Source organism: Erythrolamprus reginae, chromosome 8 (assembly GCF_031021105.1).
Source record: "Erythrolamprus reginae isolate rEryReg1 chromosome 8, rEryReg1.hap1, whole genome shotgun sequence".
NCBI classification, from domain to species: domain Eukaryota; kingdom Metazoa; phylum Chordata; class Lepidosauria; order Squamata; family Dipsadidae; genus Erythrolamprus; species Erythrolamprus reginae.
The window spans coordinates 29,222,591-29,237,015 of record NC_091957.1 but is presented as its reverse complement, the minus strand read 5'-3'; the positions used below and the strand labels follow the sequence as shown (position 1 = coordinate 29,237,015).

The window sequence follows — 14,425 nt, the reverse complement described above, 5'->3', positions numbered from 1 at the left end:
TGGTTTTTGTGCTGTTCATGATTGTGTGTGGACTCTCTGGACTTTAGAATTGGACTCAATTTCCCAGTTATTGGGAGAGCAATTGGATTGCATTTAACCTGTGCTTGTATGTACCAGAAAATCTCTTTGACATTTAAAAAGGGAGCTGTTTCTGTTTTTCTGTTTATAAAAACTTTTGGGTTTTCCTTTTATCGTGTGGTGTGTGTCTTCCTGGACTAATTACCCTGTAATTATGGGCGGTTGAAACACGCCTGCAGAACAATGATAGTAGTACTTATTCAGTAAGGCAGTGTTTCCCAACCTTTTTTGAGTCGCGGCACATTATTCATATTTTCAAAATCCTGGGGAACATTGAAGGGGGGGCCGGGGGGGCGGGCTAAAGAAAAGTTTGGACAAAAAAACCCCTCTCTCTTCCTCCCTTTCACTCTATTTCTCCCTCTCTCTTTTCCTTCCTTCCCTTCTTTCTCTCTGTCCATCCCTCTTTCTTTCTTCCTCTCTTTTTTGCTCTCTTTCTCTCTCCCTCCTTCCCTTCCTCTATGTCTTTCTCTCTCCCTTGCTCTCTCTCTCTCTCTGTCTCTCTTGCTTTCTCTTTCTTGCTCTCTCTCTCTCTTTCACTGTCTCTTGCTATGTCTTTTTCTTTCTCTTTGCCTCTCTTGCTTTCTCTCTTTCTTTCTCTTTCTTTCTCTCTCTCTCTCTGCCTCTCTTGCTATGTCTCTCTTTCTCTGCCTATCTTGCTATGTCTCTCTTTCTCTCTCTCTCTCTGCCTCTCTTATATGTCTCTCTTTCTCTCTCTCTCTCTCTCTCTCAGCTGACTGCAAGCGGGAGCCCTGACGGCGGCAGCTGGACGTGCTGCTGGACGCCGTATATGCCAGGCCCGCAGCGCCAGCAATTACGGCGTCCAGCAGCACGTCCAATTGCCACTGTCGGTGCCTCCACCCTGGAGCTCTCCCCGTGACTGCCTGCGGCTGCTGCCATCTCCCCGCCATCTCCCTGCGACTGCCATCTCCCCGCGACTGCTACAGCCGCCCCCCGTCCCCCGCTCCCACCGCCATCTCCCCGCGACTGCCTGCGCCGCTGCAGCCGCCACCCCCCCTGCTCCCACCGCCAGTGCCCTCCCGCCGGGCCCCAAAGGACACTTGCTGCCGACACCAGGGAAGCTCCAGCTGGGCGGGGCGCTGCCGGTGCCTCCGACCTCCCGGTTCCTGCTCAATGCCGCGGTTTCTGGCGCTCTCCTGCTGGGCCCCAAAGAAGGAAGGCGGGAAAAACGCGCGAAGAATGAAGCTCTCCTTCTTCCTGCCTTCCTTCTTTGGGGCCCAGCAGGAGAGCGCCAGAAACCGCGGCATCGGGCAGGAGCCGGGAGGTCGGAGGCAACGGCAGCGCCCCGCCCAGCTGGAGCTTCCCTAGCTTCGCGGCACACCTGGCCGTGTCTCGCAGCACACTAGTGTGCCGCGGCACACTGGTTGGGAAACGCTGCAGTAAGGTATGTAGCTTAGCCTATCTTCAGAGGGGCAATATCATGAAGGCCTTCCAAGAAAGATATTGTAACGTAACAAATGACATATAAAGTCTTTAATGTATATGAAATTGGTTGGTTGGTTGGTTGAGTTCGGTTGAGTTGAGTTGAGCTGGGTTGGGTTGATTGGTTGATTATGCTCCCTCAAGTTGATGTCACCTGATAGAGATCCACCCAGATAGATTTTTTGCCATGTCAATCTATTCCTAACTGGTCCTTCTGATCTTCCAACAGTGCATCCATCATAACTATAATAGAATGTGTGGAATGCAAATTGATTCTACATGCATTTCTTAGATTTTTAATTTCAGCTTCAGGACAACAAAACATTGAATTTACTCTGACTAATTTTTAAATTTATTTTTGCTAAAGAGTATCTTTTGCTCTTCTTTTCTTAATTTCTATATCCAGGGTCGGCCTGGTCCTAAAGGCGCCAAAGGTGAACCTGTCTACGCCCCAGGTATTTTTAAAGGAGTGAAGGTAAGAAATGTCCAGATAAAGGAACTGTAGCAGGAAGTATGTCTACGCAATTAACTTTGAAAATTTCATTTTAGAGGAAGAAGACAGCTTCAGAAAAGTTACGCCTATGTTTGATAAACTGGCTTTAGAAATGTAAAGACTTCTTGCAGGTCATTGACCATAGTGAAATAAATTTGATTATTAGATTCCAGATTAACTATGGAACCTAAGAATTTTAAAAGTCATGCTTGATAAAAGGAGCCACTTTTAAAATTCAACATATGCAGACGCCCCTTGAATGCCAGTAGAACAAACCAACCAACTCCCTATCTAAGTTTGGAAGCTGTCCAGATGTTTCAAATTGGTATCTGCAAAGATATATGTGAAGATTCTCAGACATCCAGGTCATTGTTGTCCCAAAGCTACTTTCTTTCACAAGGCAACTGGACTTTCTTAGTTTGCCCCAAAGCTACTTTCTTTCACAAGGCAACTGGACTTTCTTAGTTTGCTTGAAGACATCAGGAGCAAAAACTGAAGAAGCTTTTTAGATGACTAGATTATATTAGATTATTAGAGTTGGAAGGGACCTTGTAGGTCATCTAGTCCAACACACACACACACACACACACACAGATGAGATGAGCTTTTGTCTTTCTTCAAGCAAGACAAAAAAGCACCTTTGGGACAATATGCCCAGAAGTTTTTAGCCACTGGTGGAATTCAATATTTATGTATTTATTTGTGTGTGTGTGTGTATGTATGTATGTATTTATTTATTATTTCAATTTCTAGGCTGCCCTTCTCCAGAGACTCAGGGCAGCTTACAATATAAAATAGATACATGCAAATAAAACAGTAGAAATTGAAAATTAAAACTAAAAGTTTAAAAACTAAATCCCTTAAACATGCAAAAAACCTAAAAAACCCATATCATTTAAAACCATTCACTCATATTCATCCTTGATTCTATCACAAGAGCCCCAGGCTTGCTGACAGAGATGTGTCTTTAACATCTTCCGAAAGGCCAGGAGAGTGGAAGCAGTGCTAATCTCTGGGGGGAGTTGATTCCAGAGGGCCGGAGCCACCACAGAGAAGGCTCTTCCCCAAGGGCCCACCAGCCGGCATTGCTTGGCTGATGGGACCTGGAGAAGACCAACGCTGTGAGCCCTGACCAGCCACTGGGTTACATGAGGCAAGAGACGGTCCCACGGGTAATCTGCTAGGTTTAGTCTGATCCAAGTTGATTTTTTATCATCTTAATTCATTTTGAATCAAATGGGGGTTTTGTTTTGTTTTTTTTGCTACCAACATTTTGACTATCCCAACTAAGTCCAGAATTAAGAAATTCTAGTAGTCACTACAGAGATTGCATTTGTCTTTGGGAAGCTGTCTGTCTCCCACTTTTTTTAAAAAAAATGTTTCTCTTCACCCCCGTAACCTTGGGATGGGATAGCTGAGTAAGGCTGACAGAAAAGTAACTTGTGTAATGTCCATGTTGTGATCCCTGTTGTTTTAAAACAAGCAAACATTTTCTATAATAAGCTTCCCTGCTAATCTGTGTTTCATCTAAGTGGTTGCTGTTTTTATTTTATTATTTAGGGAGAAAGAGGTCTTCCTGGGCTGGATGGTACCATTGTAAGTTCATTTCCCTTGTAATTTCTGTTTTCCTTGCCTGCGTGTTACATTATTTTTGGCAAAAAACTCAATTAGTAAAGAGAAAGAAAGTTTCAACTTTGTTACCAGTGTTGAATTATCCTTAGAAAACCTTAGTCCCAAATCTGCCTCAGCCGTGGAAGCTTATTACGTAACTCAATTTGTCACAACCACAACTACATTATAGACTTCTTATCAAGAGGGAAGTAGACTTGATTGCCGCTTGTGAGGAAAATACTGTAACAAAATGAGGTAGACAAGGAGTGTTTTACTTTTCTTAACTGCTGTTTAATCTTTACAAAACTTACAGAACCACCGAACTGTTTGCAGAGAGGAAATTCTACAAGTAGGAATAAAGTCCAACATTCCCCTGCAGAGTTCTACACTTGTGTGCAGTAGAAGGACAAACAATAGCTTTCTTGTTAGAAGAGGAAGATATGAGTAACACACATGTTCAGCACAAGGCAATAGGGCAGGGGTAGGCAAAGTTGGCTCTTCTATGAAATGTGTGGACTTCAACTCCCAGAATTCCTGAGCTAGGAGGATTGACTCGGGAATTCTGGGAGTTGAAGTCCATAAGTCATAGAAGAGTCAGCTTTTTAGAGACGTTAAACGAAGCTCTAGATAGAGGCAAAATCCCAAATTCATGGACAGAAGCAAACCTAGCATTAATTCCAAAAAAAGATACAGACCATACAGATATAGCTAATTATCGCCCGATCTCTCTCTTAAATGCCGATTACAAGATATTCACCTCTATCTTAGCGAATAGAATCAAAAGTTTTTAAAATTATTTTATACATCCAGATCAGAACGGTTTTCTCCCCGGGAGACAGCTAAAGAATAATATTAGAATTGTACTAGACACGCTCGAATACTATGAAGCCCATAATGAGAAACAAGTGGCGTTAATATTTCTCGACGCCCAGAAGGCCTTCGACAATGTATCTTGGAAATTTATGATAAAACAGCTTGAGTTTATGGAATTTGGCCCCAAATTTATTAACGCAATAAAAGCTATTTACTCTGTCCAATCGGCCTATATAATCCTCAACGGAGATACATCAACCAAAATCTCTTTACACAAAGGCACAAGACAAGGTTGTCCTTTGTCCCCTTTACTATTCATCTTAACTCTTGAGGTACTAACAAGAATAATTAGAGACAAGGAAGACATACGGGGTCTAAATTGTAAGAAAGAAATTTATAAGCTCCAAGCTTTCGCAGACGATTTGGTTTTAATCTTAGAAGATCCTTTAAAATCAGGTCCTAAATTATTAGAAGTTCTGGAAGAATATGGTACAGTGGCAGGCCTCAAAATAAACAAAACTAAAACCCAAATTTTAACAAAAAACATGCAACAAGCACAAAAAGATATTTTATCTGCTAAGTTGGATATTCAAACTGTCACAAAAATCAAATACCTTGGCATCAATTTGACAAATAGAGTGTCAAGCTTGAAATCAAATAATTACGATATATTACTGGACAAGATAAATAAAGACCTGTCAAAATGGAGGAATTTACAACTATCTCTCCTTGGGAGAATTGCAGCCATAAAAATGAACACTCTGCCTAAAATACTGTTTTTATTTCAAACTATCCCTATACAAGTAAAACAGGATTTTTTTACCAAATTGACTAAAATAACCAACAATTTTATCTGGCAAAACAAACGGCCCCGAATTCGTCTAAAATACTTACAAGGGAAAAAAGAAGAGGGCGGTCTGGCTCTTCCAAATTGGAAGAACTACTATATTGCTGCATCGCTAGACTGGACAAGAGATTGGATGAGTTTATTAAACACTAGACTTCTTAAATTAGAAGGCCATGACCTCCATGCAGGGTGGCATTACTATCTCTGGGACGAAAAGCCGTCAACCCACAAATACTTCTCCAACCACCTGATTAGAAAATCGTTAATTGGCACCTGGAAAAAAACTAAAACTAAATTATACAAAGGAATTCCCATGTGGTATGCTCCTTTAGAAGCCTATGTACATCCTAATTTACATAAGAGAAATAATATAATAAGATATAAAGACATTTTAAACCTAAATGGGACAATTAAAACAAGATTAGAACTGGAGAATTTGGGCCAAAAAGTGGAATGGTGGGAATACCTTCAGATCCAGACCAAATTTAACAAAGACACCAAAAATTCCGGGATTACCAAAAATGCTTTGCTAGATAAGCTATGTATAGGTCCACAAGACAAGATAATCAAAAACTTCTATGGCTACTTAAATTACAATGACTTGGACTCTTTCAACCAAAAATCCAATGTTAAGAAATGGCACCTTGATCTTAAAAAAGAGATAAAAGAGGAGGAATGGCAAACACTTTGGACAAAGAACTATAAATTGACCATTGCCACCTCATATAAAGAAAACCTGGTCAAAATGTTTTACCGTTGGCATATTACCCCAATTAAATTAACCAAAGTGAACAACAAACTTTCACCAATCTGCTGGAAATGTCAACAAGAATTGGGTACCTACTTTCATCTATGGTGGGAATGCAGTAAAGCCAAAACCTATTGGGTGATGATTGGAAATTGGATTGAGGAAATATTAAATTTGACGTTCGACAAAACCCCTGAGTGTTTTCTACTAGGTATAACTAGGCAAAAACTGTCAAAACCCCAAGCTCATCTTATCATCCACTTAACTACTGCAGCAAGACTTACATACGCGCAGTGGTGGAAAAATGAAGATCTTCCCCCAAAAGAAGCAATACTTAGGAAAATAATGTACTGCGCAGAAATGTCGAAACTGACCCTATTAGTCAGGAACGAACCGTCAGATACGTTTAACAGTTGTTGGGACCCTCTCTATAAATGGCTAGAAAACAACAGAGAGACCAATAGGCTTTAAGAAGGTTAAAAACCAAAAAAGAAAAAAAACAAGCCATGAACTGTTACAAATCCGGTATAAAGTATTTCATTATCTAATATTATTACATGAGACTGTATATATATTTAACTATCTAAACCTATTATTATTTTTTGCGAACTTCCTAACAATATATGTAAATGCAACGCTGGCTTCTAACACTCTTGATAACCTATTTGAAATATGTTAACTGAGCAAAAATATCTAGATCTAATTTTCGTTTTCAATTCAACTCCCCTGCTTATTCGCCGATATTGTTATTAGTTTTATTTTTGTTTGTTTGTTTGTTTTTTGTTGTCTTTTCCCTTTATATGTGATATACCCACATTGTATCTTGTATCATACGTTGTATATAACGATGTATATGTCTATATTTTAATAATAAAAAATTTTATTAAAAAAAAAAAAAAAAAAGAAGAGTCAGCTTTGCCTACCCCTGCACTAGGGTGTCATATGTGCCATGTTACCATGGCATGAAATACGGTGACTGTGGTACCATTTGCCCCCACCACACGTAGCCAGGGGACCTTTTGTTTTTGACTAGCATTTTTTCCTAGTGTGGATTTTGCTAGAATTTCTGATTTAAGTCTGTTAGATCCTTTTGGGGGAGAAGCTCCCAGAAATAGCTAGTTAGAGAGAGAGAGAGGAGTGGGATGGATAGTTAGGAGAGAGAGGGGGGAGGGAGGGAGAGTGGGGGGAATCAGTGGTGGGTTCCTACTGGTATGGATAATTGCAGGCAGCTCCGCAATTGCAGGCAGCTCCGCATGCATGGAAGCAAAAAACCTCACCAAAATCTTGCGTGTACTTGCGTCGCCTCACGAGATTTTGCCTCCTGAATAGGTGCAGGGAGCAAACTTTCGCTCGAACACAGACCAGAACTGCAGAGCTGTGCGCAATTATCCATGCTGGTAGGAACCCACTACTGGTGGGGATGGATAAGATAGATTATTTATATATTTATATTTATATTTATATTATTATATTTATTTATTTGTCAAATTTATAGGCCGCCCTTCTCCTAGCGGACACAGGGCAGCTTACAGCAATAAAATAGTAACAAAGGTTAAAATACTACAATACAGTGGATAAAAACAAGTAAAAAATAAAACCCAGTATACATAATATTCAGTCCTCCCTCATTCATACTCCTGGCTGGAGCAAAAACTATCACTCACGGCCCCCAGGCCTGCCAGCCTAAGTATGTTTTTAACGCCTTTTGGAAGACGAGGAGAGTGGGGGTCATACGAACCTCTGGGAGGAGTTGGTTCCAGAGGTCCCAGGCCGCAACAGAGAAGGCTCTCCCCCATGGTCCCTCCAGCCGGCATTGCTTGGCTGACAGGCCCAGAGAAGGCCAACTCTGTGCGACCTAATCAGTCGCGGGGACATATGAGGCAGAGGGATGATAGACAGACAGACAGACATACTAGCTTCTAGTTGTCCAACTGCCTTCCATGAGAAAGACCCTTGAACCCCTCAGCCTCTTTATACATTCCTTATGTAGGATTGGGTTTAGCTGAAATAAAAACTATTGGGATGAGAAAGATACAGGGAAGAATCACGATTCAAGATGGAAGGGAAAAAAAATATAACAATGGTTTCCTGCAACCAGAGCAAACCTTTTTCTTGGCTGGCTTTTCGGCTGTTGGGCCGAAGCCATTTTACTTGAGGTCTTTGGTCTGCCACACTTTATGCTATTTTAAAATGTAGTTTTTGCTATGCTAATTTGGGGGGGGGGTAGTTGCATGAGGGATGTCTGTATCCATGGTCAAGGTCATCCTTTGTCTTTGCACTCCTGCACCTGCATGGAAGGAGATGGGAGTTGCTGCCAATTTGGCAGATGAAGATTGATCAAGACTAGTGATGGGCGAACCCAACGGTGTTCAGGTTTGGCAAGTTCGGACGAACTTTACGCAAAATTCAGCCGTACCCGAACCGAACCCAGACCCGAATCCGAACAGGGAATCCCACCAAGAGATTCCCGGGGTGGAGCTTTGATGTCACGTATACCGGCAGGTTGCTAAGGACACCAAGGTGATCACTTCCTGGATTCCATGGAATCCAGGAAGTGATCACCTTGGTGTCCTTAGCAACCTGCCAGTGACGTCAAAGCTCCGATCACTGAACGCGTCCCCAAAATTTGCCCGAAGTTTCAAAAAATTTCAGGTTCGTGTTCGGCATACCAAACACCGCAAAATTCAGTACGGACCCGAATTGTGCGGGTTCGGTTCGCCCATCACTAGTCAAGACGTGTGTGGGAGGACAAGAGAAACCCTCATAGCTTTAGATTCGGATTTCTCTCAAATGTGCCAACATGACTCTGCTGATAAATTGGAACTTTGAGGAATACTTTGCCTTGGGCTCTGGTTTAATTTTCAATGCTTTTTGGAATCCTGACATGGGTTTTGCAAATAGACATCCTGAAATTTATTTCTACTTTTCACATCTTGTTTTCTATCCTGCGGGGGAATTTTCCTCTTGGGATTCTATACTCCAGAAGACAAACTTTTACCATGGAAGTAATCAAGCCAATGACAAGAGAGAGAATAATAACCAGAAATAACAACAGGCTTCTGGTTTTGTATTACATGTGATTATTGTGTTTATGACACTGCAATGAGTGTGGGTTACAAATCTGGCAGCCGGCAGTGCTGGAAGAGAATCAACTCATTTGGAGATGAGTAGGACACGGGACCACTGAAGTTGCTTTCTTGCCTTTGTTGTGCTTCTTAACAGGGACCTAAAGGTTTTCCAGGTCGACCAGGCCCTGCTGGTCCCATCGGGCTACCTGGATTTCCGGTAAATCATCCTTTTTTGTTGTTGTTGTTAATTACATCCTGAATAATCTACCATTGTTGCTAGTTCAGAATGTATGAAAATAGCATTTAGATTTATATGCCACTTTATAGGGCTTTTACATCTCTCTCTAAGCAGTTTACAGAGTCAACCTCTTGCCCCCAGCAATCTGGCTCCTCATTTGACCCACCTCGGAAGGAGGGAAGACGGAGTCGACCTTGAGCTGGTGGTGAGATTTGAACTGCTGAACTACGGCCAGCAGTTAGCTGAAGTATCTGCACTGCTGCACTCTAACCACTGCACTGCTGATTGTTATCTACAGTGTTTAGAATCAGAATAGAGTTGGAGGGGACCTTGGAGGTCTTCTATTCTAGCCCCTTGCTCCAGCAGGAGGTACCTGCTCAAGCAGGAGGTACCATTTCAGACAAATGAGTGTCCAGTTTCTTCTTAAAAACTACCAATGAATGAAGCCCCCCACAACTTCTGAAGGCAAATTGTTCCACTGGTTAGTTGTTCTCACTGTTAAGAAGTTTCTCCTTATTGCTTCAATCTGTCCATTGTTTTTTCTTCTGCCCTCTGGTGCTCTGGAGCAGTGTTTTTCAACCGGTGTGCCACGGCACACTAGTGTGCCGCGAGACATGGTCAGGTGTGCCCCGAGGCGGCTCGGGGGCCCCCCGCTATTGCCCCCCGCCGCCGCCGCCGCTATTGGCACCCTCCCGCGGGAGGCCGGCAAAGGTTGCTTTGAAAGTCGCCCCCCTCGCACCCATGGCTTCTCGTCGCTTCCCTGAAAGCTGCGCGTGTGTGCGCGCGCGCACCTCAAAATACCCCCGTGTGCCCCCTTTTTCACGGCCGCGCGCTCCTCATCCCCCTGCCAGCCCGCGGGGGGTCGGGGAGGCGCCGGCAGCAGAAGGGAAGGGAGCCGCGGCCGCCCCTGCCTCCCCACGGTGCCTCCAGCCCCTCGGCCTTTCGGCGCTGCCCCCCGCCCGCCCCCTCTCCTCCTCCACTGTCTCCTGCCTTTCGGCGTGGCTCCTCCCACACCCGGAACGCATGCCCTGCCCGTCTCACCTTTGCCGAGAGCACTTTCGGCCCAGGCTCTCAGCAAGGGGGTTGCAGGAGAGACGGGGCAGGCGTTCTCTCAGCGGAGGCCAGTGAAGGTGATATTCAATGTCGGGGGCGCGCGGGCGGGGGCGCGCGCTCCCTACCCCCCTGCTAGCTGCTCGGAATATTCAAAATATGAAAAACCTTCGCCGGTGAAGGCTTTTCTTATTTTGAATATTCCAAGCAACTAGCAGGGGGGTAGGGAGCGTGCGCAACCGCCCGCGCGCCCCCGACATTGAATATCACCTTCGCCAGCCTCCGCTGAGAAGAACGGAGAGAGAACGAGAGTGAGTGAGAGCAACAGACAGCAAGATAGAGAGAAAGTGAGAAAGAGAGAAAGAGAAAGGGGGGAGAGAAAGAGATAGCAAGAGAGAGAACAAGAGAGAGAAAGAGTGTGAGAAAGAAAACAAGAGAGAGAGAGAGAGAAAGCAAGAGAGAGAGAGAGAAAACAAGAGAGAGAAAGAGAGAGAGAAAGAACAAGAGAGAGAGAAAGAAAATAAGAGAGAAAAAGAGATAGCAAGAGAGAGAGAAAGCAAGAGAGACAGATAGGGAGAGGAAAGGAGAGAGAGAAATGAGAACAAAAAGGGGAGAAAAGGAGAAATGATTGAGGCAGAGAATGAGAGGAGAGAGAAACAAAAGAGAGAGAGAGGGGTGATTCTTGAAGCATATGGTAAAAAGCACCCAAATAATAAGAAACGCCCCCCAGCCCACACCTGTTTTTGAAAAGAATAAAAGAGAAAAAAACCCAGCCCTCAACTGGTTTTGGAAATGGTTCCAGTGTGTATACACACACACACATAAGGGGGGGAGAGAGACAGGGATGGAAAAAGAGGAGAAGTGAGAGGGAAAAGGAATGAGGGAAAAAGGGAGGAAGAGAGAGAAATGACAAACATGAGAGAGAAAAGGGGGAAAGACAGGAGAAGTACCCAGAAATGAGATACTGTATAAATTTGAGTAGGGATGATTGATGATTGACTGTATTTATAAGGGGATGTTACATGGGATTGTATATACGAGGGGGTTATGTATGTATGTATGTATGTATGTATGTATGTATGTATGTATGTATGTATTTATTTATTTATTTATTTATTTATTTATTTATTTATTTGATTTGTGTCATTTTGGTTGGTGGTGTGCCCCAGGATTTTGTAAATGTAAAAAATGTGCCGCGGCTCTAAAAAGGTTGAAAATCACTGCTCTGGAGAATAAGCCTGTCCTCTTTGTGGCAGCTTCTCAAATATTGGAATACTGCTGTCATATCACCCCCTACTCCTTCTTTTCTCTAGTCTAGCCAAACTCAAATCCTGCAATCATTCTCCATATGTTTTAGTCTCCAGGCCTTTAATCATCTTAGTTGCACTTCTTTGCATTTTTTTTTCAAAGCCTTAACATCTTTTTTGTAGTGTGGTGACCAAAACTAGATGCAAGTATTCAAGAAGTGACCTTACTAAGATTTTATAAAGTGGTATTAATACTTCACATGATTTTGATTCCGTGCCTCTGTTTATACAAACAAGGATTGTATTAACCATTTTGGCTGTATACTGCTGATTCATATTTAACTGATCATCCACAAGACTCCAAGGTCCCATAAACATGAGCCAGCAGTGTGCATCGGCAGCCGAAAAAGCTAATACAATCCTTGGTTGTATAAACAGAGGCATGGAATCAAAATCACGTGAAGTATCAGTACTGCTTTGGTGCTGCTCCAAAGCACCAGAAAAAAGGAAAGAACCAACAAATGAAAATGAATTAAGGAGAGAACCAACCTAGAACTAAGGAGAAATTTCTTGACAGTTAGAACAACTGATCAATGCAGCAGCTTTCTTCCAGACGTTATGGGTGCTCCAACACTGAAGGTTTTTAAGAAGATATTGTACACTCCCTGTGGCTTCTGATCTACTGTAGTTTGAGTGGGATGCATCTGCCCCTTTATATTTGCTTAAATATTAAATATAATAGGTTAAGAGGTAGGAGTGAGATTCTCACCTCATGCAAAGGAGGATTTGGCACAAGTCAGTTGTTCTCATCTATCTCTGCTTCCTAAATCATATGACACTGTGAATAACTTTGGATACTCAAGGCACCCTTCGCCTTTCATTTTTTAACAAAAGCTCACTCTTTTTATGTATTTGTTCCACCCATAAACTGAAATTCGTTTCTCAAGTGCAACATCTGATTAATATTGTTTTCTTCCAATTTAGGGACCCCCAGGTTTCCCAGGACCCCCGGGATCTGTGGTAAGTGTGATTGATTGATTGTTGGCATTCTGCCATCCATCAAATCGATAGAACTATTTTTCCTCCTGATAAACCTTAGGACAAGGTTTCTGCATTAAAGATGGACAGAATGTGCAAAGTCAGAATTTTATTCTTGTTCTGTTTTGCTTTGTTGGAGAGGATGTAAATACAGGTTAGTCCTGGACTTAATGACAGTTTGTTTAGTGACCGTTCGAAGTTACAACGGAACTGAAAAAAAGTGACTTACGAGTCACGACCATTTTTTACACTTATGACCATTGTAGCCTCCCCACGGTCATGTGATTTACATTTGGACCCTTGACAATATTTCATATTTATGAAGGTTGTAATGTCCCAGGAACATGTGATCCTCTTTTGTGATTTTCTGACCAGCAAAGTCAGTGGGGAAACCAGATTCTCTTAACAGCTGGATTACTAATTTAAGAACCACAGGGATTCACTTAACAAATGAGGCAAAAGTCATGGAACAGATTTCTCACTTAACATAAATTCTGGGGTCAGTTGCAGTCATAAGCCGAGGACTGCCAATCATTTTATAATGGCTTGCTCCTGGTATATTTCTAAATTATTTTGCATATTCGATTGTAGACAGATGCTTCAGTTACGATGGCTATGAATTTATTTATTTTTATTTATTTATTTATTTATTTATTCAAATTTATAATCCACCCTTCTCCAATAGACTCAGGGCGGCGTACAGGATAAAAACAAATACACATCTTAAAACCCCAAACATTAAAAAAAACCACCATTCATCCAAGATTCATCCCATACCACTAACATACTAAAGGCCGGAGCACAGTGTTAACTCTCAGTGGCCCCAGGCCTGCTGGCAGAGGTGTGTTTTTAAAGCCTTTCCAGTTATACTAGATATGAATCCACCAGATAGTTCTGAATGAATGCGGCACTTTTGACTACAGGTAGTTTTTAGCCTAGAGCCATTCATGAAATAACTGTTTAAAGCAGGACTTGTGGACTTCGACACACCACAATGTTGCTGGCTGAGGAACTCTGGGAGTTGAAATCCACAAGTCTTAAAGTTGCAAAAGTTGGAGACCCCTGCCTTAAAGCTCCAACATGACTGAAAAATGGGATTTGCTTCGCACTTACAACTATTGCAACCTCCCCACAGTCATGTGATCAAAGTTCAAGTGCTTGGGAGCTGGTATATATTCATAAAGGTTGCATTGTCCCAAGGTCGCGTTGTTAAATATGCGCTGAGGTAAATGTAAATAGTTGAAATGGTTGGTGCGTTCTGATTGGCTAAGAGTTTGACAGTAGGATTTTAGCAGGAAAAATAAAGTATAAAAGGAGCGCACTGGCACTGTTTATTCCAGTTGCGTTCTTACTTGAAGTCACTTAAAAAAAGAGCTTTCCTGTCCTTTACAAATAAAAAGAGCTTAAAAGAACTAACTGTCTCAGTATTTTTCACACGTGATTACTTTTTGCGACCTTATCAGCTGCCTTTAAAGTCAATGTGGGAAGTTGGATGCACTTAATACCCATGCGATTCACTTAACAACTTCAGTGATTCAATTATGGCCAAAAAATGAAAAAGGCATAAAATCAGCTTTAAAACTGCTGATTAGAAATCAAATTTTGATCCCAGTAATTGTCATGGGGACTACCTGAATTAGATCTTTCGCAAAGCCTCGAATTACATAATATATATATTTTTATATATTCACTCCTCCAATTAATGTAGCTCTTTGTAACTAATGATATTCTGTCCATTCTGAGTACTTTTATTA

The 14,425-nt window shown here is 42.2% G+C and overlaps 1 protein-coding gene across 2 annotated transcripts in view; it reads left to right on the top strand.

The window, feature by feature from the left end:
- COL4A6 (collagen type IV alpha 6 chain) overlaps positions 1–14,425 on the top strand; it is a 390,567-nt gene that overhangs the window by 256,367 nt on the left and 119,775 nt on the right. For both annotated transcript variants that reach the window (XM_070759516.1, XM_070759518.1), the window contains exons 7-10: positions 1,925–1,993; positions 3,572–3,607; positions 9,253–9,315; positions 12,618–12,653. In XM_070759516.1, the coding sequence (XP_070615617.1) occupies positions 1,925–1,993; positions 3,572–3,607; positions 9,253–9,315; positions 12,618–12,653 (204 nt within the window). The remainder of the gene's footprint in view (positions 1–1,924; positions 1,994–3,571; positions 3,608–9,252; positions 9,316–12,617; positions 12,654–14,425) is intronic.